This window comes from Carassius carassius, chromosome 45, assembly GCF_963082965.1.
Source record: "Carassius carassius chromosome 45, fCarCar2.1, whole genome shotgun sequence".
NCBI lineage: Eukaryota > Metazoa > Chordata > Actinopteri > Cypriniformes > Cyprinidae > Carassius > Carassius carassius.
This window is the reverse complement of record NC_081799.1, coordinates 322501-347792: the sequence shown is the minus strand read 5'-3', so window position 1 is coordinate 347792 and position 25292 is coordinate 322501. Positions and strand designations below refer to the sequence as shown.

The following is a 25292-nucleotide window of genomic DNA, read 5'->3' as shown; positions in this document are numbered from 1 at the left end:
CCACCCTGGAGCCAGGCCCGGAGTTGGGGCTCGTATGCGAAGGCGGGGGCCTCGACAGCCCGATCCCTGGACACGGAAACTAGCTCTAGGGACGTGGAACGTCACCTCACTGGCGGGGAAGGAGCCCGAGATTGTGCGTGAGGTTGAGAGGTTCCGACTAGCGATAGTCGGGCTCACCTCTACGCACAGCTTGGGCTCTGGAACCACACTCCTCGAGAGAGGATGGACTCTTCACCACTCTGGAGTTGCCCATGGTGAGAGGCGGCGGGCTGGTGTAGGTTTGCTTATAGCCCCCCAGCTCAGCTGCCATGTGTTGGAGTTTACCCCGGTGAACGAGAGGGTCGCTTCCCTGCGCCTTCGGGTCGGGGATAGGTCTCTCACTGTCGTTTGTGCCTACAGGCCGAACGGCAGTGCAGAGTACCCGGCCTTCTTGGAGTCTCTGGGAGGGGTGCTGGAAAGTGCTCCGACTGGGGACTCCGTCGTTTTACTGGGGGACTTCAACGCCCACGTGGGCAACAACAGTGACACCTGGAGGGGCGTGATTGGGAGGAACGGCCCCCCTGATCTGAACCCGAGCGGTGTTCAGTTATTGGTTCAAGCATAAGGGTGTCCATCAGTACACGTGGCACCAGGACACCCTGGGCCATAGGTCGATGATCGACTTTGTGGTCGTTTCATCCGACCTCCGGCCGTATGTCTTGGACACTCGGGTAAAGAGAGGGGCGGAGCTGTCAACTGATCACCACCTGGTGGTGAGTTGGATCCGATGGCGGGGGAGGAAGCTGGACAGACTCGGCAGACCCAAACGTACTGTGAGGGTCTGCTGGGAACGTTTGGCCGAGTCTCCTGTCAGAGAGATCTTCAACTCCCACCTCTGGCAGATCTTCGACCAGATCCCGAGGGAGGCTGGAGATATTGAGTCCGAGTGGACCATGTTCTCCACCTCCATTGTCGAAGCGGCCGCTCGGAGCTGTGGCCGTAAGGTCTCCAGTGCCTGTCGAGGTGGCAATCCCCGAACCCGGTGGTGGACACCGGAAGTAAGGGATGCCGTCAAGCTGAAGAAGGAGTCCTATCGGGCCTGGTTGGCTTGTGGGACTCCTGAGGCAGCTGACAGGTACCGGCAGGCCAAGCGAACTGCAGCCCGGGTGGTTGTGGAGGCAAAAACTCGGGCCTGGGAGGAGTTCGGTGAGGCCATGGAGAAGGACTATCGGTCGGCCTCGAAGAGATTCTGGCAAACCGTCCGGCACCTCAGGAGAGGGAAGCAGTGCCCTGCCAATGCTGTTTACAGTAGAGGTGGGGAGCTGTTGACCTCAACTGGGGATGTCGTTGGATGGTGGAAGGAATACTTCGAGGATCTCCTCAATCCCACTGTCACGTCTTCCATTAAGGAAGCAGAGGCTGAGGGCTCAGATGTGGACTCGTCCATCACCCAAGCTGAAGTCACCGAGGTAGTCAAGAAACTCCTCGGTGACAAGGCACCGGGGGTGGATGAGATCCGCCCTGAGTACCTCAAGTCTCTGGATGTTGTGGGGCTGTCTTGGCTGACACGCCTCTGCAGCATCGCGTGGCAGTCGGGGACGGTGCCTCTGGGATGGCAGACCGGGGTGGTGGTCCCTCTTTTTAAGAAGGGGGACCGGAGGGTGTGTTCCAACTACAGGGCGATCACACTTCTCAGCCTCCCTGGGAAAGTCTATGCCAGGGTACTGAAGAGGAGAATCCGGCCGATAGTAGAACCTCGGATTCAGGAGGAACAGTGTGGTTTTTGTCCAGGCCGTGGAACACTGGACCAGCTCTATACCCTCTACAGGGTGCTGGAGGGTTCATGGGAGTTTGCCCAACCAGTCCACATGTGCTTTGTGGATTTGGAGAAGGCATTCGACTGTGTCCCTCGCGGCGGCCAGTGGAGGGTGCTCCAGGAGTATGGGGTCCGGGGCCCTTTACTAAGGGCTATCCGGTCCCTGTACGACCGGAGCAGGAGCTTGGTTCGTATTGCCAGCAGTAAGTCAGACTTGTTCCCGGTGCGTGTTGGACTCCGGCAGGGCTGCCCTTTGTCGCCGGTTCTGTTCATGATTTTTATGGACAGAATTTCTAGGCGCAGCCAGGGGCCGGAGGGGGTCAGGTTTGGTGACAACACGATTTCGTCCCTGCTCTTTGCGGATGATGTTGTCGTGTTTGCCTCATCAAGCCAGGACCTTCAGCATGCACTGGGACGGTTTGCACCCGAGTGTGAAGCGGCTGGGATGAGAATCAGCACCTCCAAATCCGAGGCCATGGTCCTCAGTCGGAAAAGGGTGGCTTGCCCACTTCAGGTTGGTGGAGAGTTCCTGCCTCAAGTGGAGGAGTTTAAGTAACTTGGGGTCTTGTTCACGAGTGAGGGAAGGATGGAACGGGAGATTGACAGACGGATTGGTGCAGCTTCTGCAGTAATGTGGTCGATGTACCGGTCTGTCGTGGTGAAGAAAGAGCTGAGCCGCAAGGCGAAGCTCTCGATTTACCGGTCAATCTACGTTCCTACTCTCACCTATGGTCATGAGCTTTGGGTCATGACTGAAAGGACAAGATCCTGGATACAGGCGGCCGAAATGAGCTTTCTCCGCAGGGTGGCTGGGCGATCCCTTAGAGATAGGGTGAGAAGCTCAGTCACCCGGGAGGAGCTCAGAGAAGAGCCGCTGCTCCTCCACATCGAGAGGGGTCAGCTGAGGTGGCTCGGGCATCTGTTTCGGATGCCTCCTGGACGCCTTCCCGGGAAGTTGTTCCGGGTGCGTCCCACTGGGAGGAGACCCCGGGGAAGACCTAGGACACGCTGGAGAGACTGTGTCTCCCGGCTGGCCTGGGAACGCCTCGGTGTCCCCCCAGAAGAGCTGGAGGAAGTGTCTAGGGAGAGGGAAGTCTGGGGTTCTCTGCTTAGACTGCTGCCCCCGCGACCCGGCCCCGGATAAGCGGAAGATGGATGGATGGATGGATGTTGCCCCTTGGTAATATTATTAGAAAATACAGAATTAGCTTCCACTGTTATGCTGATGATACTCAGCTATATATCTCAACGAGACCAGATGAAATCTCTAAATTATCTAAGCTAACAGAGTGTGTTAAAAATGTAAAAGATTGGATGACCAATAATTAAATTCGGATAAGACAGAGATATTAATTATTGGACCAAAAAACACTACACAGAATCTTGTAGATTACAATCTGCAACTAGACGGATGTACTGCTACTTCCTCTACAGTCAAAAATCTGGGTGTTATATTAGACAGCAACTTGTCTAATTCATCACGCTCTCTAAGGTCACAAAACGCTGGACTTTTGGTAGTTCCTAGGATAGCAAAGTCCACTAAAGGAGGTAGAGCTTTTTCACATTTGGCTCCCAAACTCTGGAAAGCCTTCCTGATAATGTTCGGGGTTCAGACACACTCTCTCTGTTTAAATATAGATTAAAAACGCATCTCTTTCACCAAGCATTTGAATAATGTATCTTAAATTGTGAGTGTAGTTGCATCTGATCAAATGCGCATTTTTATTCTTTAGCTTGGGTTAAACAAATTAATTTTACTTAGAGACATCATTAGCCTAGCTGCTGATCCATCAGTTTGTTTCTCTGTTTCTGCTGGATCTTCATCCCGTGGTAACTACGTTTTACACAAGCTCCAGTCTGGATCCAGAACACCTGAGAAGAGATGATGCTGACCCTCAGAGGACCCCAGATGATGCTAACCCTGAATCAACAAACAGAACTAACAAATATTGCTACAAGTGTGACTGCATCATATAATAATTATTAACAATATTAATAATGTTCATCATCTGGCTGACTACGTTTTGTATTAATTTTTCTACAAATCCTGTCATACTTGCACAAACTGACAGTCACCACTTATAAGCTATTACTAAATATTGTAGAAACGTAATTTTCTGTAAAGTTGCTTTGTAACGATTTGTATTGTAAAAAGCGCTATACAAATAAACTTGAATTGAGTTAAATCAACTTATCTTCTCTCCATGACACTCTCATTCCAACCATTAACCATATCTCAACCACAGAATACTCATTCACTTAGTAAGCCACGGAGCTGGCCGACCAAAGCATATACCACTAAATGCCAAGTCTTGCCTATTCATCATGAATCCGGTGAGGCTTCTGGGATGGTGCCGTTAATTCATCGTGAGCCTCATTCGTTTGCAGAAGCAGCCTAGGATGTTGGTCTCTCTCCCAAAGCTACAAAGGATTCTTACAAACAACCACAGTCTCCTTACGTTCTTTACCTCCTCGAAGACTTCAGATAGTCGCACCTTCATCTGCACCTCCATAATGAGGATATCCACACTAATCTACATCTCTCATCTGACTGCATCTAAGTGTATATGGATGCAACACCCTAAATAGACTTTGGCAGATAATATGGTGGCTGGCGGGTCGATTCTGAACAGCTTCCAGAATTCAGTACCTACAATCCACAGTCAAGAGCAGTCGCCACAGCATTTTGAAACGTATCCCATAGTCATAACAGCCATCCTTGGGGGTTTGAATAGTCCGAATCTGCTCATCCGCTCAGATTATGCAGTAGAAATTGAAACCATAAACAAGGGATGATTATGTTTGGCAGTTATGCAATTCATGCATAGGCCACTTAATCTACTCAACAACAATTCCTCCTCCAAGCAACTCCTATACCATGACTCCTTAATCTCGTAAACCGGCTCTTCGTCTCGGTTCCCATTTCAGAAGTTAGACTTGGCTCCGGAATAAAAATGTGGCTCTCGCCGGTCATACCACAGACCAAACACCAAATAGGCTTTCCAAGAAGCCATTATTAATTGCCTTGCTCCAAGCATGATCTTCAGGATACCACTCCGCCGGAACTGTCTCAAAGCTTCCGTTCCCATCAACCGACCCACCGTCCATCTACAACTTAACATCTTACAGTCATTCCTTCTTCAGATCCCCACGTACATTTTAAACCTACTTGGGGGATCAACTATTCCTTTGAATAACCAATGGCTGCGATTGCCCAGCTTCTCTCATTCTCAGACATTCATTCTTCTAAAGGCTTACGAAAACAAGAACCTGCATTAACCATTTAACGCCTGAACTAATCAGCCTCTGCGTCCTCTCTGTATGATCGGGCATTCCGAGCTCACACTTGACTTAGCTCTTCCCAACTTTGGGGGTCCTCATTCTCTGGCCTAAATATATGCTAGAGACGGTACCCCCACCCTGAGTCTCTCTGAGCCCTCAATTCAAGATGCTCTGATCAACCTGACAATCATCCCATTCCCTCGACCCCTTCATCCTCTTTTTATTCTTCTCCAGTTTCTTGTTTGTGGCGTGGTCCTAGCTTGTGAACTGTTTGTTTTTGTATAAAGTTACATAAAGTTACATAAAGTTACATCTGTTCCACAAGACCTCTGAAACTATAACATGTCCAAATAAATATTCTTAACTTTCCCACATTCCCAAATTCCCACATGCCTGCAGAGATTTTCTCCTTGGTGTTCTTGTAAGAAAGCTGATGGGAAGATCACACGGGAAGATCATTAAATCACTCCATCCTAACAGTTCATCATTTGTGACATGGTCATCTCAGAACAGTCCTTTTAATATTCCCTCAGTGATCCATATATTACAGTTTTTTTCGATTGCTAAACGACAGTGAGCACAACTGGAGCGCCATGTGCAAAACTCTAACTACAGTCTGCACTACCATCAGTCACCTGAGCTAAACAGTTCAAATCACCTGCAAAACTCATTCCAAGCAAAACAAATCTTAACACATGGCTCAAAAAAGGCTCAGTGCAGCCAAACACTACACACGACCCTCAGTGAGATAACACACACCGTCACTCGGAACACACCGAGAGGAGAAACACTACACACGACCCTCACTGAGATAACACGCACACCGTCACTCAGAACACACCGAGAGGAGAAAAACTACACACGACCCTCACTGACATAACACACACTGTCACTCGGAACACACCGAGAGGAGAAACACCACACACGACCCTCACTGAGATAACACACAAACCGTCACTCAGAACACACCGAGAGGAGAAACACCACACACGACCCACACTGAGAGAACACACACACTGTCACTCAGAACACACCGAGAGGAGAAACACTACACACGGCCCTCACTGATATAACACACACCTTCACTCAGAACACACCGAGAGGAGAAACACCACACACAACCCTCACTGAGATAACACACACCATCACTCAGAACACACCGAGAGGAGAAACACCACACACGACCCTCACTGAGATAACACACACCGTCACTCAGAACACACCGAGAGGAGAAACACCACACACGACCCTCAGTGAGATAACACACACAGTCACTCGGAACACACTGAGAGCAGAAACACAACCCTCGCTGAGATAACACACACCGTCACTCGGAACACACCGAGAGGAGAAACGCTACACATGACTCTCACTGAGACAACACACTACACACGACCCTCACTGAGATAACACACACCATCACTCGGAACACACAGAGAGGAGAAACACCACACACGACCCTCACTGAGATAACACACACCATCACTCGGAACACAACGAGAGGAGAAACACTACACACACAACCCCTCAGTGAGATGACACACACCGTCACTCGGAACACACTGAGAGGAAAAACACCACACACGACCCTCACTGAGATAACACACACCGTCACTCGGAACACACCGAGAGGAGAAACACCACACACGACCCTCACTGAGATAACACGCACACCGTCACTCAGAACACACCGAGAGGAGAAACACCACACACGACCCACACTGAGAGAACACACACAATGTCACTCAGAACACACCGAGAGGAGAAACACTACACACGGCCCTCACTGATATAACACACACATTCACTCAGAACACACCGAGAGGAGAAACACCACACACAACTCTGACTGAGATAACAGACACATCGTCACTCAGGACACACCGAGAGGAGAAACACCACACACAACCCTCACTGAGATAACGCACACCATCACTCAGAACACACTTAGAGGAGAAACACCACACACGACCCTCACTGAGATAACACACACCGTCACTCAGAACACACCGAGAGGAGTAACACCACACACGACCCTCAGTGAGATAACACACACAGTCACTCGGAACACACTGAGAGCAGAAACACAACCCTCGCTGAGATAACACACACCGTCACTCGGAACACACCGAGAGGAGAAACGCTACACACGACTCTCACTGAGACAACACACACCGTCACTCAGAACACACCGAGAGGAGAACCACTACACATGACCCTCACTGAGATAACACACACCGTCACTCGGAACACACCGAGAGGAGAAACACTACACACGACCCTCACTGAGATAACACACACCATCACTCGGAACACACCGAGAGGAGAAACACCACACACGACCCTCACTGAGATAACACACACCATCACTCGGAACACAACGAGAGGAGAAACACTACACACACAACCCCTCAGTGAGATAACACACACCGTCACTCGGAACACACTGAGAGGAAAAACACCACACACGACCCTCACTGAGATAACACACACCGTCACTCGGAACACACTGAGAGGAGAAACACTACACACGACCCTCAGTGAGATAACACACACCGTCACTCGGAACACACAGAGAGGAGAAACACCACACACGACCCTCACTGAGATAACACACACCGTCACTCGGAACACACCGAGAGGAAAAACACTACACACAACCCCTCAGTGTGATAACACACCGAGAGGAGAAACACCACACACAACCCTCACTGTGATAACACACACTGTCACTCGGAACACACCGAGAGGAGAAACACCACACACCGTCACTCAGAACACACCGAGAGGAGAAACACCACACACGACCCTCACAGAGATAACACACACACTGTCACTCGGAACACACCGAGAGGAGAAACACCACACAAAACCCTCACTGAGATAACACACACCGTCACTCAGAACACACCGAGAGGAGAAACACTACACACACAACCCCTCAGTGAGATAACACACACCGTCACCCGGAACACACAGAGAGGAGAAACACTACACACAATCCCTCAGTGAGATAACACACACCATAACTCGGAACACACTGAGAGGAAAAACACCACACACGACCCTCACTGAGATAACACACACCGTCACTCGGAACACACCGAGAGGAGAAACACTACACACAACCCCTCAGTGAGATAACACACACCGTCACTCAGAACACACCGAGAGGAGAACCACTACACATGACCCTCACTGAGATAACACACACCGTCACTCGGAACACACCGAGAGGAGAAACACCACACACGACCCTCACTGAGATAACACACACCATCACTCGGAACACAACGAGAGGAGAAACACTACACACACAACCCCTCAGTGAGATAACACACACCGTCACTCGGAACACACTGAGAGGAAAAACACCACACACGACCCTCACTGAGATAACACACACCGTCACTCGGAACACACTGAGAGGAGAAACACTACACACGACCCTCAGTGAGATAACACACACCGTCACTCGGAACACACAGAGAGGAGAAACACCACACACGACCCTCACTGAGATAACACACACCGTCACTCGGAACACACCGAGAGGAAAAACACTACACACAACCCCTCAGTGTGATAACACACCGAGAGGAGAAACACCACACACAACCCTCACTGAGATAACACACACTGTCACTCGGAACACACCGAGAGGAGAAACACCACACACCGTCACTCAGAACACACCGAGAGGAGAAACACCACACACGACCCTCACAGAGATAACACACACACTGTCACTCGGAACACACCGAGAGGAGAAACACCACACAAAACCCTCACTGAGATAACACACACCGTCACTCAGAACACACCGAGAGGAGAAACACTACACACACAACCCCTCAGTGAGATAACACACACCGTCACTCGGAACACACAGAGAGGAGAAACACTACACACAATCCCTCAGTGAGATAACACACACCATAACTCGGAACACACTGAGAGGAAAAACACCACACACGACCCTCACTGAGATAACACACACCGTCACTCGGAACACACCGAGAGGAGAAACACTACACACAACCCCTCAGTGAGATAACACACACCGTCACTCGGAACACACCGAGAGGAGAAACACTACACACAATCCTTCAGTGAGATAACACACACCGTCACTCAGAACACACCGAGAGGAGAAACACTACACACAACCCTCACTGAGACAACACACACCGTCACTCGGAACACACCGAGAGGAGAAACACCACACATGACCCTCACTGAGATAACACACAGCATCACTCGGAACACACCGAGAGGAGAAACACCACACACGACCCTCACTGAGATAACACACACCGTCACTCAGAACACAGCGAGAGGAAAAACACCACACACGACCCTCACTGAGATAACACACACCGTCACTCAGAACACACCGAGAGGAGAAACACCACTCACGACCCTCACTGAGATAACACACACCGTCACTCGGAACACAACGAGAGGAGAAACACTACACACACAACCCCTCAGTGAGATAACACACACCGTCACTCGGAACACAACGAGAGGAGAAACACTACACACACAACCCCTTAGTGAGATAAAACACACCGTCACTCGGAACACACCGAGAGGAGAAACACCACACACGACCCTCACTGAGATAACACACACCGTCACTCGGAACACACCGAGAGGAAAAACACTACACACAACCCCTCAGTGTGATAACACACCGAGAGGAGAAACACCACACACAACCCTCACTGAGATAACACACACTGTCACTCGGAACACACCGAGAGGAGAAACACCACACACCGTCACTCAGAACACACCGAGAGGAGAAACACCACACACGACCCTCACAGAGATAACACACACACTGTCACTCTGAACACACCGAGAGGAGAAACACCACACAAAACCCTCAGTGAGATAACACACACCGTCACTCGGAACACACCGAGAGGAGAAACACCACACACAACCCTCAGTGAGATAACACACACACCGTCACTCGGAACACACCGAGAGGAGAAACACTACACACAATCCCTCAGTGAGATAACACACACCATAACTCGGAACACACTGAGAGGAAAAACACCACACACGACCCTCACTGAGATAACACACACCGTCACTCGGAACACACCGAGAGGAGAAACACTACACACACAACCCCTCAGTGAGATAACACACACCGTCACTCGGAACACACCGAGAGGAGAAACACTACACACAATCCTTCAGTGAGATAACACACACCGTCACTCGGAACACACAGAGAGGAGAAACACCACACACGACCCTCACTGAGATAACACACACCGTCACTCGGAACACACCGAGAGGAAAAACACCACACACGACCCTCGCTGAGATAATACACACCGTCACTCGGAACACACCGAGAGGAAAAACGCCACACACGACCCTCGCTGAGATAACACACACCGTCACTCGGAACACACCGAGAGGAGAAACACCACACACGACCCTCGCTGAGATAACACACACACTGTCACTCAGAACACACCGAGAGGAGAAACACCACACACAACCCTCGTCGAGATAACACACACCGTCACTCGGAACACACCGAGAGGAGAAACACCACACACAACCCTCGACGAGATAACACACACCGTCACTCAGAACACACCGAGAGGAGAAACACCACAAACGCCCCTCACTGAGGTAACACACACACCGTCACTCGGAACACACCGAGAGGAGAAACACCACACACGACCCTCGCTGAGATAACACACACCGTCACTCGGAACACACCGAGAGGAGAAACACCACACACGACCCTCGTTGAGATAACACACACCGTCACTCGGAACACACCGAGAGGAAAACACCACACACGCCCCTCACTGAGATAACACACACACCGTCACTCGGAACACACCGAGAGGAGAAACACCACACACGACCCTCGCTGAGATAACACACACCGTCACTCGGAACACACCGAGAGGAGAAACACCACACACGACCCTCGCTGAGATAACACACACCGTCACTCGGAACACACCGAGAGGAAAACACCACACACGCCCCTCACTGAGATAACACACACACCGTCACTCAGAACACACCGAGAGGAGAAACACCACACACGACCCTCGCCGAGATAACACACACCGTCACTCGGAACACACCGAGAGGAGAAACACCACACACGACCCTCGCTGAGATAACACACACCGTCACTCGGAACACACCGAGAGGAAAACACCACACACGCCCCTCACTGAGATAACACACACACAGTCACTCAGAACACACCGAGAGGAGAAACACCACACACGACCCACACTGAGAGAACACACACAATGTCACTCAGAACACACCGAGAGGAGAAACACTACACACGGCCCTCACTGATATAACACACACCTTCACTCAGAACACACCGAGAGGAGAAACACCACACACAACTCTGACTGAGATAACAGACACATCGTCACTCAGGACACACCGAGAGGAGAAACACCACACACAACCCTCACTGAGATAACACACACCATCACTCAGAACACACTTAGAGGAGAAACACCACACACGACCCTCACTGAGATAACACACACCGTCACTCAGAACACACCGAGAGGAGTAACACCACACACGACCCTCAGTGAGATAACACACACAGTCACTCGGAACACACTGAGAGCAGAAACACAACCCTCGCTGAGATAACACACACCGTCACTCGGAACACACCGAGAGGAGAAACGCTACACACGACTCTCACTGAGACAACACACACCGTCACTCAGAACACACCGAGAGGAGAACCACTACACATGACCCTCACTGAGATTACACACACCGTCACTCGGAACACACCGAGAGGAGAAACACTACACACGACCCTCACTGAGATAACACACACCATCACTCGGAACACACCGAGAGGAGAAACACCACACACGACCCTCACTGAGATAACACACACCATCACTCGGAACACAACGAGAGGAGAAACACTACACACACAACCCCTCAGTGAGATAACACACACCGTCACTCGGAACACACTGAGAGGAAAAACACCACACACGACCCTCACTGAGATAACACACACCGTCACTCGGAACACACTGAGAGGAGAAACACTACACACGACCCTCAGTGAGATAACACACACCGTCACTCGGAACACACAGAGAGGAGAAACACCACACACGACCCTCACTGAGATAACACACACCGTCACTCGGAACACACCGAGAGGAAAAACACTACACACAACCCCTCAGTGTGATAACACACCGAGAGGAGAAACACCACACACAACCCTCACTGAGATAACACACACCATCACTCAGAACACACCGAGAGGAGAAACACCACACACACCCCTCGTTGAGATAACACACACCGTCACTCAGAACACACCGAGAGGAGAAACACCACACACACCCTCAGTGTGATAACACACCGAGAGGAGAAACACTACACACGACCCTCAGTGAGATAACACACACCGTCACTCGGAACACACAGAGAGGAGAAACACCACACACGACCCTCACTGAGATAACACACACCGTCACTCGGAACACACCGAGAGGAAAAACACTACACACAACCCCTCAGTGTGATAACACACCGAGAGGAGAAACACCACACACAACCCTCACTGAGATAACACACACTGTCACTCGGAACACACCGAGAGGAGAAACACCACACACCGTCACTCAGAACACACCGAGAGGAGAAACACCACACACGACCCTCACAGAGATAACACACACACTGTCACTCGGAACACACCGAGAGGAGAAACACCACACAAAACCCTCACTGAGATAACACACACCGTCACTCGGAACACACCGAGAGGAGAAACACCACACACACCCCTCGTTGAGATAACACACACCGTCACTCAGAACACACCGAGAGGAGAAACACCACACACACCCCTCACTGAGATAACACACACCGTCACTCGGAACACACCGAGAGGAGAAACACCACACACAACCCTCGCTGAGATAACACACACCGTCACTCAGAACACACCGAGAGGAAAAACACTTCAATTTCAGTGACTTCATACAAAGTAATATTTTCTTCAAAGAAAGGAGTGACATTCTTTCACATGATTTATTTAAATTTTTAGAACATAATTCTTTAAGGTAAATGAAAATTAGCAGTTTGCTTCAATAGTCTGTAGTAATTTACGGAATCACAGTAATAAGAAAAAAAGGTAGAACCTAAAAGTACATACTGTAATTCGAACAAATAATTGAGGGGCTAATCCTACCTCTCCCAAGCATCATGCCACAGGTTTTCATCAACATCACATATCGAGCGCAGCGTTAGTTCAGTCAGGCCATGGAGGCAAGGCTGTGAACAGCTGATGCGGTCAGCTGTCAAATCACTCCAATCACCACCTCTCTCCTATTAGACACGGGACATACATATACGTGGCACTACTGCTCGGGAAGTATGCTTAACGGCTCGCAACCCTCCCTCCCCATTATTAGCATGAGGACACAACTGCGCACCTTCTGGCTGTCGTCTTGTTTGTTTCAGATCACTAAGGCTTCCAAAAATCTTAGCTGGCATGGACCTCACTGCAGAGAGAGACCCATCTTCATAACCAGGCTACAGGATAGACGTACCACTGCCACATCTACATGATTATCACCGTTTGCTTTAAAGACTTTATTAAAAGTCTTAATTATTATGTATTTCTAAATTCATGGTTCCAGGGGGTTAATGTTAAAGCTCTTGTATGTTCAGTTATTCTGGGAGCAAGAACCCCCATAAGAAACCATACCGCCAAATAGGGCTGCACGATGGGTCGTTTAAGCATCGATATCGCGATGTACAAATCCACGATAGTCACATCGCAGGATGTGCGATGTAGGCTGTCGTATTTGATCCTTTATTCATTAACTGTATGGGCCAGCTGCTCCCCGGCCCTTGACGAATGTGATTCGCGGATTAATTGCACAGCTTAACCATCATAGAGTGAAAGTTTATCATGTTTATCAAACACATTATGCATGTGTTTTTAAGTCCTGTCAGTTTAACAGGGCAGAGAGAGAGAGAGAGAGAGAGAGAGAGAACAGGACTACAGCCAGACTTCACCGACATGCAAAGGAGCAAATACATCAACAACAAACTGACTGTTAACACATTCTCCAATATTCACAGAAATAACCATGATCATATAGTAAATAAGAATGAGAAAGACCTCCTGCAGCTCTGTCGAAGCTTGGGTCTGTATATACTCAACGGTAGGTTACGAGGAGACACTTTAGGGAGATTCACATTTTGCTCAACTCTGGGGAATAGCACAGTTGACTATATGATGACAGACATAGATCCTTCATCTCTCAGATCATTCACTGTTAGAGAACTACTGTAACCCCTCTGTCCGATCACAGTCAAATCACTGTGTATCTCAAAAAGACCAAAAATAACATTAACACAAAGCCTAGTAAACTGTACAACATCAGAAAACCATACAGATGGGCTGAAAACAGCGCTGAAGAATATCAGAAAGCACTTCGCAGACAAAAAATACAAGCACTGATAGATAACTTTCTAAATAACATCTATGCTCACACCAATGAAGGTGTCAATCGTGCGGTTGAAATCTGTGAATTGAAAACAAAATCTGGAAAAAAACTAAAACCAAAAATTGGTTTGATCAGGCCTGCCAAACTACTCGCAAAAAACTGAGAACACTGTCAAATCAGAAACACAGAGATCCAAATAATACAGAGATCCTCCTTCTTTACTGTGCAACACTAAAACAATACAAACATACACATGCACAATACACCCAAAACCAACTCACAATAATTGTGAAGTCAGTGAACACAAACCAATTTTGGAATAACTGAAACAATCTGAAAAAAAACTGATCATGAAGAATTGGCAATCCAAAATGGAGAAATATAGGAAAGTCATTTCCAAACACTGTTTAATAAAGTACAAACAGACACAAACTGTAAACAAAACCAAACAATCAACCAGTTGGGAAAACTAGAATTAGCAATCAAAGATAACCAAAACCCATTAGATTTCCCAATAACTGATAAAGAACTTAAAGAAAAAATCTAAAACCTCCACCTCAAAAAAGCATCTGGACCTGATGGGATATTAAATGAAATGATAAAACACACAAGCAGTAAATTTCAATTGGCCATTCTAAAACTATTCAGTGTGACTCTAAGTGTAGGTCACTTCCCTGACATCTGGAATCAAGGCTTGATAACACCAATCTTTAAAAACGGAGATACATTTGATCCTAACAACTACAGAGGCATCTGTGTGAGCAGCAACCTGGGAAAGTTATTCTGTAGCATAATAAATGCTCGACTACTAGACTTCATCACCACACACAAGGTACTGAGTAGAAGTCAAATTGGATTTTTACAAAATTACCATACATCTGACCACACCTATTCATTACATACTCTAATTGAAAAACATGTTAACCAAGATAAAGGTAAAATATATGCATGCTTTATTGACTTTAAAAAAAAGCTTTTGATTCAATTTGGCACCAAGGACAGTTTTACAAACTTATTGAAAGCGGCACAGGAGGTAAAACCTATGACCTTATCAAATCAGTGTACACTGAAAGTAAATATGGCGTAAAAATCGGCACCCAACGTACGAGGTATCTTTCCCAAGAGCGTGGTGTGAGACAGGGCTGCTGCTTAAGCCCAACATTATTTAACATCTACATCAATGAACTGTCGAGCAGTCTGGAGCGATCCGCAGCCCCTGCAGATAAATTTCTAACTTATACATTCACATACACTAATTCACTTTGCACTACATGGTTAATACTTTTTATATATTTTATTATTACTATTATTCTTTTTCTTTCTGTAAATACATATGTGCACTATTTGTAAGCAGCCCAGCTGCAACTGCTTTGGCAATACACATGTACAGTTTTTGTCATGCCAATAAAGCACACCTACATTGAAATTAAGAGGGAGAGAGGGAGAGAGAGAGAGAGAGCCCCGGCCGCCCGCTCACCGTCTTCAAACAACACGAGCGCTGTCTTGCTCTCTCTCCCTCGCACAGATTAATCAGTTGACACGATGGTGTCGATGTTTAAATCATTTAAAATGAGAATGTAAGTGTGCTCACCCCATTTTTGTTTGTAAGAAAAAATTTGATTAGATTTCATATCGCAATATATATCGCAGAAAAATAAAATATCGCAATGTCATTTTTTCCCAATATTGTGCAGCCCTACCGCCAAAGATAAATTGTGTTCAATAAACTCAAGTAAACTTGCCAAAGTGGTTCCTGTCTGAACTATTGTTCTGTCTTGTCATGCACCTGCATGATTTCCAAAAGAGACATTTGATCATGTGGGTGGTGAAACACTTTACACCTCCAGGCAGAGAAAAACTCCTCTGTTGGGTTGAGGAAGGGTGAATCTGCAGGCAGGTACAAAACCATGAATCTGCGATGTGCTGCAAACCAATCTGTGACAGCTGCAGAGTGGTGAAAAGCAACGTTATCACAATCTATGACAAAAACATGGGGGGTCCTTACTGGCTCCCCCTGTTCTGCAGGCACTAGCTGAGCATAGAGCTGTTCTAGGAAAGATATAAGCCTTTCTGTGTTGTATGAGCCAATGAGTGCTGTGTTGAGAAGCAAACCATCATTGGCCATTGCAGCACACATGGTGATATTTCCCCCCCTTTGGCCTGGGACCTCCACAGTGGCCCTTTGACCTATAACATTCCTTCCTCTGCACCGTTTTCAAATATATCATTATCAGCCAGCACTCCATCTTGAATCTCCCGCTGTTTTATTGCATTGTTGACAACAACCATGTCAACAATAGCATTTTCCTGCGCACCTGAAAATATTTTTTCTCTTCCTCCTGTTGGGGGCAGCCTTTGGGTCCTGTTGTAAAAATATATTTTACAGTCAAACTTACTGTAATGTATATCTGTGTAAATATTCTATAATTGCAATACAAAATAAATTCCTGTAATGTTTTCATTTACTGTAAGGATGTAACTCTCACCTGTTTGTATGATGGAAAATTCGCATTACATATTATATAATATATATATTTCTTTGTGTATAACCAATCTAAGACAAGACACCTGCTTAGCCTTTCAGCTGAAATTGCAATCAGCAGTATTTGAAATCTCTTCTGTTTTGAATGTGTGCTTCACAGTTTTGACAGCAGTGTGTTAGCATTTGAACAAAGTGCTGTAAATCCACAGTGTTGTGCAGATTGTTGTTAAAGTCGTGGGATAAGTGTGTAGAGTTTTGAAAACTGTGTTCAAGCAATGAAAAACGAACTAGAGTTTGGTCACATGAACTGCTGCTGTAGTTAGAGTTTTGCACATGTGACTCCAGTTGTGCTCGCTGTCGTTTAGCAATGGATAAAAAACTGTAACACCATCGTCATGTGTCCAGAAATTAACACCTTCTTTCATAACATCTTCGATGCCAGGTTAGTCTCATGCTATTGGTGAATTCAAAAGGATTCGTATCTTAAATCAAATCAAACGTATTCTTTATTATTCATGTCTTTTATTTAATTTACGTTGAATTCAGATATACAGTTGTTTGAATTTGACATCATAATTCTCCAATTTTATCTAGTCTTTTTTCAATAGTTTAATTAGTATTTTTGTTGAACATATAACCCTTTTATAGGTTACATAATATATCTCAGAACCTAATACTTCAGCTACATCTGATCAAATGCACATTATCATTCTTTTGCTTGGTTGGAACAGCAGCTATGCTAATTATGTCTCTGTTTCCTGAGATATCAATGATTTACACAAGCTTCAGTGTGGATCCAGCCCTCACAAAGACCTGAGATGACCGAACATGTCCACCCTAGACATCAGCTCCGTGTCGGCCCCGGTCCGGCCCACATCTGGCCTCTGACATGGATTTCACGCGGGCCAGATGCGGGCCGACACTGTGCTGCTGTCTGGGAAACGACCAGATCTTGTCTGACATATAATCATTGCTGTTAATAGTGTTCACCGTCTGTTTGATTACAGGACATCAACTAACTGCTTGTTATTACCGTACATATCTGCCATATGGACATTACCCTGTGCCTTACGAGGATCTCGGGTCCTAGTATAATCTGCTCGGGTGCATTGGTCTTGATTACATCATTAGCTGGTCGAATGAGAAATACAAAGGACATTCACAGGTGCTTTCCCTAGTCCCTTTCTGTCAGGCAAGTACAGACCAAAAGTTTGGACACACCTCATTCAAAGAGTTTTCTTTATTTTCATGACTATGAAAATTGTAGAGTCACACTGAAGGCATCAAGGGCTATTTGAGCAAGAAGGAGAGTGATGGGGTGCTGCGCCAGATGACCTGGCCTCCACAGTCATCGGACCTGAACCCAATCCAGATGGTTTAGGGGTGAGCTGGACCGCAGACAGAAGGCAAAAGGGCCAACAAGTGCTAAGCATCTCTTGGGGAACTCCTTCAAGACTGTTGGAAGACCATTTCAGGTGACTACCTCTTGAAGCTCATCAAGAGAAAGCCAAGAGTGTGCAAAGCAGTAATCAAAGCAAAAGGTGGCTACTTTCAAGAACCTACAATATGACATATTTTCAGTTGTTTCACACTTTTTTGTTATGTATATAATTCCATATATAATTCCACATGTGTTAATTCATAGTTTTTATGCCTTCAGTGTGAATCTACAATTTTCTACAATAGACACATATTGTTTACTATGAAAAGCAGCAATTCCTTGTGAATTGTTCAATATATTGTAAGCAGTAACAATATATTATTGGGTCTATTTTCACTATTTCATATATTGCTCATTCTTATGTAACCGAATCTGATGTTGAAGACTGAATGAGAATGATGTTGTGTTCCACACAAGGCTGTGTTTACTGCTGTCATGTCATGAGTGTGCTCAAGTAGCACTGAAGTGGAGTTTTTGTATTCGTTCACAAGGGGCATCACTGAACAGATTTTGAACATTACAGTTCAGATATGTTTTCTAAGCAATCCCAGTGTAATGCTGATTCACTGACAGTAAAGCTGAGGTGGAGCCAGCTTTATATTGTTACACTGATGCAACAACATTGATTTTCTTGTTCATTTAATGTTGATTAAACGACGTGATGTAAAGTCACAATGTAACATTGATTCAATCAAATTTTTTGTTAAAAATCAATGATAAGGTAGGGTGTAGAAGTGAGGTAACTGTTGATTTAGTTTTGTTTAGTGGTTTCTTGTGTTCCTCAGACTGATGTACACTATCCCAGCATCACACAGCATTACAGCAGCATGATGCTGACCATGTCTGTTTACTGATTTCCTCAGTATCACCACAGATGACAAATCAATAATTACAACAGAAACAGTCATTTTCATGAGCAGCAGGAATGAGCTACTAGAGAAGTATCAGCTGAAACTCACACTAGTCTCATAAAGATATACTGTCAAATCTTGAGAAGTGTGTACTGAATGAGCATCACTACTTGATAATAGGCAGAAGTTTGATCTAAACACAAGCAATCATTAAAATGTCACATCAAAGATTTTTTGTGCTGAAGAAGCTCAATTCTAAAGTCATTCTCAGGACTTTTTATAATTCATTTGCTGAGAGTATCCTATCCTCATCCTTTATTTGTTGGTTTTCATTATTGTCTTCAAAGAACAAAAAGTTATTGTTAATATGTGCTCAGAAATTGTAAGTGTTCCCTTGAGAAAGTCTTACATGTAATTATGAACAGCAAGTGATGAGGAAGGCACATATGATTCTCTGAGACTGCACACATCTTCTGATCTCACAGTCACAGTGCTGTAGCTGTAGGGACCCACAGCTCGCTTTGACACTTCAGGCTTAGTTTAACAACTGCTGTGCATTTTAATATCCGTCTTGTTAATAAGCTTCATAGGGACTGAAATCCACTGCTGTAGCCAGTGCAGGAGAGCGAACACCTCGGACAGAGACGTCAGAGAAGATCAGGACCTGTCTGCAGCAGCTCACACACCTGAAGAGAAGACACACACGTGACAGCGGAGGAGAGCAGGACTAAACATGCTAAACACACGCATGCTAATGCACCACAGGCTCAACCTCACTACTGTCCAAGAGATGACGTGTTTTAGTAAGCTGAACCCTGGAAATGAGTTATAAATACAGCACTTCCGGTTCCATTGTCCAGAAGTCAAAGGGGTTTTCAAGGTTGTTGGTTTTTTAGGTTAAATGCATGAAATAAGACTGAAAGAGCTGTTGAAGCTGAAGTCATGAGAACATTATACTTTTGCCAATTGTATTGAGGCTTCATAATTTACTAAATATCAATGAAGATCAACATGATGGACAACACATTAAAGAAATATTAACTTTTGTTTGTCAAAGAGCTTAATTTCTGCAATAATCCAAAAGCCAATAGAAAAATCTGGTTGGGTTTCCAGGGTTTCCTTATGTGAGCGCTCTAGACCTCAGTTTCTAATCCACCCTAAACTCCTTCACAGCTCTTCAAGTTCTCCAAAACTGCTCACTAAGCTTACAATTCTATTTCATATGTAAAAATCAATAAAGAAATCTGACAACAACCGTGTCATAAATGTTATTACAATTATTAAACAGAGCCGTGACCTCTCTACAGCTAAAACTTCATTCTTTAACTCAGAATATGAATCTGTGAGCACAACACCATGTGTACAGATGATCTGATCTCCTGTTTCTCTGAGTGGATGTCAGTGGAGGAATAAACCGCTTTTGAGGGAAAACAGCTGATCTACGACATGTTTGCCATCAATCGATCCATTGAGATGATCTATTTCTGTATAATATATGTTGTTTTATGAGTTGCAGACTGTTTCCCCAACAGTTCGGACAGAAGGGAAGGCTCTGATGATTGATTATGAACCACGTGATCTCTTCTAAACATCTCAATCCTTTAAGATGAGTATATTTGTGTGGGGAGGTGGAGAAGTGGCATGATAATGCTTATTCACGTAGGTTTCTTAAAAAATGTTTTATTTAATGTTATAAATGAGTCTATTTAAAAAAAGAAAGAAATGCATTTTAACAGTCGCTGGTCGCTATAACTGGCATATTGTAACATTTACAGCCTTCATTAGAGCGTGACATGAGTTATAAAGGACAGCTACTCATTTCGATCACTCTATAAACTTTTATCCTAATCCTTTCGTAATTATTTACTGTTTGATTCGCAGAAGTGTAGACTGTAGACTTGTGAAGCTCATAATGAGCGCCGCTCTCTCAGATTTAAATATTCCGATGTGATTGTGATTTCAGATGTTTAATAGACATAAAGGAATAATCATCACAGCAATAAGATTGCATGTGTTTGAATCGAGATCGCGATCTTTTAGTGATGAATCCAAATGAGACTGTGTGTTTGTAGCCTGTGTCATAACTTCTGCAGGACCTCGGTCATCCCTCTTCCGCGATCCACGGATCCGCTCAGATTTCGTCCCAATGTCGCAACACAAGGTGACTCAACTCCTCATCTGTGTGCGAGTCTCCACCCTGATGGAGAGGGAAGTCTCGCGAGAGCGCCTCTTCTCGCGATGCCGCCCAGCATCGCCGCTGCTGCAGTGCTTATAAAGTGGAGAGACGCGGAGCTGCGGCAAGGTCGCGCAGCATCACGGCGAACGCTAGCCACGGAACGCTCGGTTCACGGAGATCGTTAGCGTCCTCTGGAGCGCGTCGGATATTTCCTCGCACGCCTTCAGCTGTCAGGAGTTGTTGGCTGGACGCACGCGCCGCTGTTCTCCGTTTGTTGCGTTGTTTTAGTCCTCCTGCAGCATCAGTGTCACCTCTACCGACTCCGCTGCACTTTACCGGACATCATCGGCTCTGAGGAGGCTTCTCTGTCATGTCGGCGTCACCTCCGCCCCCCGCCGCGAGCGACCATCTCTCCGCGCCCGAGCCTGACGCGCTGAAGCCCGCGGGTCCCACGCCGAGCCAGAGCCGCTTCCAGGTGGACCTGGTGTCGGAGTGCGCCGCGCACACGCTGGCCTCGGACTCCTCTCCACCCGAGTACTCCGCCGAACCGCCCCGGGATCCCGCGTCCGGCGGCGAGGAAGCCAAGGGCCGGTTTCGCGTCGTGAACTTCGCGGCCTCGAGTCCGGACGCGGCGCCGGGGGACAGCGCGCAGAACGGGGACACGGTGATGAGCGAGGGCAGCCTGCACTCGTCCACCGGCGGCCAGCAGCACCATCACTACGACACCCACACCAACACCTACTACCTCCGCACCTTCGGACACAACACCATCGACGCCGTGCCCAACATCGACTTCTACCGGCAGACCGCGGCTCCGCTGGGCGAGAAGCTGATCAGACCCACCCTCTCCGAGCTGCACGACGAGCTGGACAAGGTCCGACACACACACACACACACACACACACACCGAATCGGAGCGAGAGCAGTGATAACACGCGACTAGTGCCGTGGGTTAGGATTTAAAACACGTTTGACACTAGTTGAGTGGGCTAGTATGGAACAGGTCTGGCTCTAGTGCAGTGGTTCTAGTAGATACTAGTCACGTGTCTCAGATGTCTTCTGATTGGCTGAATGACTGCTTTCATCAGATGTTAGACGAGATCAGTAAACACAGCCTCATATCAGATGTTTATCTTTGTGGTGTTCCTCTATAGCACGTCAGAATCCGCATGCAGGGCTGTGACCTTTGACCTGTGTGTGTGTGCTGATGGTGGGAACACTCTTCACTGTATCATTCTAGCTGTGGTTCAGTGTTGTGAAAACACAAGGCCAGGCGCTGTTTACATTCCTCCTCTGGACTCTGATGGGCTGTGTGTGTTTGTTTGTATATGTGAGAGTGTGTCTGATTGTGTGTGTGTGAGTTTGTGCGTGAGTAAGTGTGTGTGAGTGTGTGTAGAAGTGGGCCGTGTGCTCTCGGTCCTGCAGGTGAGTGTGTCTGTCTCGTGTGTGTGAGTGAGTGAGTGTCTTGTGTGTGTGTGTGTGTGTATGTCTGGTGTGAGTGTGTGAGAGTGTGAGTGTGTCTGGTGTGTGTGAGTGTGTCTCTCTGTGTGAGTGTGTGTGAGTGTGTCTGGTGTAGTGTTGTCAAAAGACCCGGTACTTCGGTACCAAGTCGGTACTAAAAAAATGTAAATGTGACGGTACCAGGTTTCTGTAAGTACCGGTAGTACCGAGGTCCCGTTCAAACCCGGTTCAGCGCTATGATTTCCGCGAAGCAGAAAATGAGGACGGAATCTCAAAATCCAGTCATGAAAATGAAACTTACATTTTAATATGGACAGTCATGGAATTTGTCAAAGTTAGCATAAATTAATCAAATCAAATCTCCATGTGGACCAGTATCTGTAAATTTTAAGCCGTAAAAGTTGTTTGAAATATGAATCTAGAGCTGAAACAACGAATCGATTTAATCGATTAAAATCGATTATTAAAATAGTTGTCAACTAATTTAGTCATCGATTCGTTGCTAAATAACTTTTATTTGCCGTAAGCGGCTCATTTCGTGCATATTTCAAATCTGCGGTGACCAAAGTGTGGCAGTAATGAGCCACCGGAGGTTTTACTCAGCCAGTACAGCAGGAGAAGTAGCGAATAGCCAATAGCTGGCCTCGTTTTATGTCACGTGCTTCCCGAACAGCGTCTCTGCAGCATTTAGCGGGATGTGGGAGACTGGGAGTACTTTACATTGAGCCTTTAAAAAAGAAGAGTAACCTGTAAACTCTGCACTACTGCACTGTTTAAGGGGACGTTCACATATCGCGTCTTTTGCGCGCTCAAGTTCGTTATTTCCAACACCACACCGCATCGAGTTAAAAACATTTCAACTTTTCAGAATGCTGCAAGCGCATCGCGGGTCATGTGACAAGAACTAACCAATCAGCTTCATCCTTTCCCGTAACAACGTTAAAAGCTCAGTCAAGATGAAAGGAACAGCTGATCATAGTTGTATATGGATTTCCATTTTGAAATAAATTTAGTAGCAGAGCTACTGCAAGCGATTTTTTGAGCTGCAAATCCATTTATCCTTTGCTGAAATTTCCGCGTCTTCAAGGAGAGAGCACGTCATGGTTGCTTAGCAACGGCAGACGCCTAAGGGGCGCTTCTGCGCGAGCGCTTTGGAAAGGAGGAGAAAGCGGTGTGCCTAGCGTTTTCCACGCGTTTTTAGGCGCGATTTGTGAATGGCCCCTAAGACTTTCATTTGTGCAGATTCTCCAGTACAATGTTGTTTGCAAATGTTTAGTCGTAAAAGCTGATAACATTGCTTTTTAACAGTTAACATTTAAAGCTTTACAAACATGTTCTGTGATCAGTTTGTCGTTTACCAGTTCAAAATTCAGTCGTGCAGCCTAATTATGACTGAATGAGCGAGGTAAATGTTTAAAGATATTTGAAATGCACTTTTTTTTCTAAGTATTCACTGCTCTTTTTCACACAGCAGGTTTTTTGTGTGTGTCCTATTTTTTTTTTCTGGACAACCTTCTGATGGATTTTACTTTAAATTGTGAGTTCCATTCAGGTTTCATGCCATTGGCACTTTATTCGAAGGATTGTTTACAATTTTTACAGCAAAAGCTATAAAGCTGTTTCCCAGTAAATAATAAAATACAATGCATTGCAATTTTATTCTGTTTTATCCTTATTCTTCGTGAAAATATGTTCTGAAAGATTCCTTAATAAGCTTTGTTCGGGATGTTAAACTACTTTAGGAGCTCTAAGGACTGCCATGGTGAAAACATTATTTGAAATCTCCTTGTGAAGTTTGCTAGAGTATGGGTCAGTGTTCTGATTGCAGAAGAGTTCGACAAAGGATTACTAACACAATAAAACAACTCCAGGTATATTTTTGATGAAGATATGACAAAATATGTGCAAAATGGTTACAATCTCTTAAATCTATGCTGAAGGATAAAGACCATTTATTAATAATTTACTTGGGGAAAAAATGGAAAAAACTAAAATATAAGTACATAAACCGATTAGTCGATTAATCGTAAAAATAATCGACAGATTAATCGATTATCAAAATAATCGTTAGTTGCAGCCCTATATGAATCCGTGTTCTGCGCGTCTCTGTGTGAATTAATGAATGGCAGAGACGTGCGGGTTTGTTTACTACATAGACCGAAGCACATGACGCTTGCATTAATTTCAATTAATGAAATTAACTGAATGGAGTTCTCTCTCCATCAAGCGATCTGAACATTTCAGTTCATCTCAATGGACGCACAGCGCACCTGTATT

The 25292-nt window shown here is 46.1% G+C and overlaps 1 protein-coding gene and 1 long non-coding RNA gene across 4 annotated transcripts in view; one reads left to right on the top strand and one right to left on the bottom strand.

The window, feature by feature from the left end:
• LOC132127725 (uncharacterized) overlaps window positions 1-25292 on the bottom strand; it is a 396454-nt gene that overhangs the window by 147854 nt on the left and 223308 nt on the right. The gene's annotated exons all lie outside the window — the stretch shown is intronic.
• Window positions 21567-25292, top strand: part of LOC132127722 (solute carrier family 12 member 2) — a 69330-nt gene continuing 65604 nt past the window's right edge. The window contains exon 1 of one of the 2 annotated variants that reach the window (XM_059539775.1): window positions 21567-22428. In XM_059539775.1, the coding sequence (XP_059395758.1) occupies window positions 21925-22428 (504 nt within the window). In that variant the 5' untranslated portion in view covers window positions 21567-21924. The remainder of the gene's footprint in view (window positions 22429-25292) is intronic. The other variant, XM_059539776.1, reaches the window with a different exon arrangement.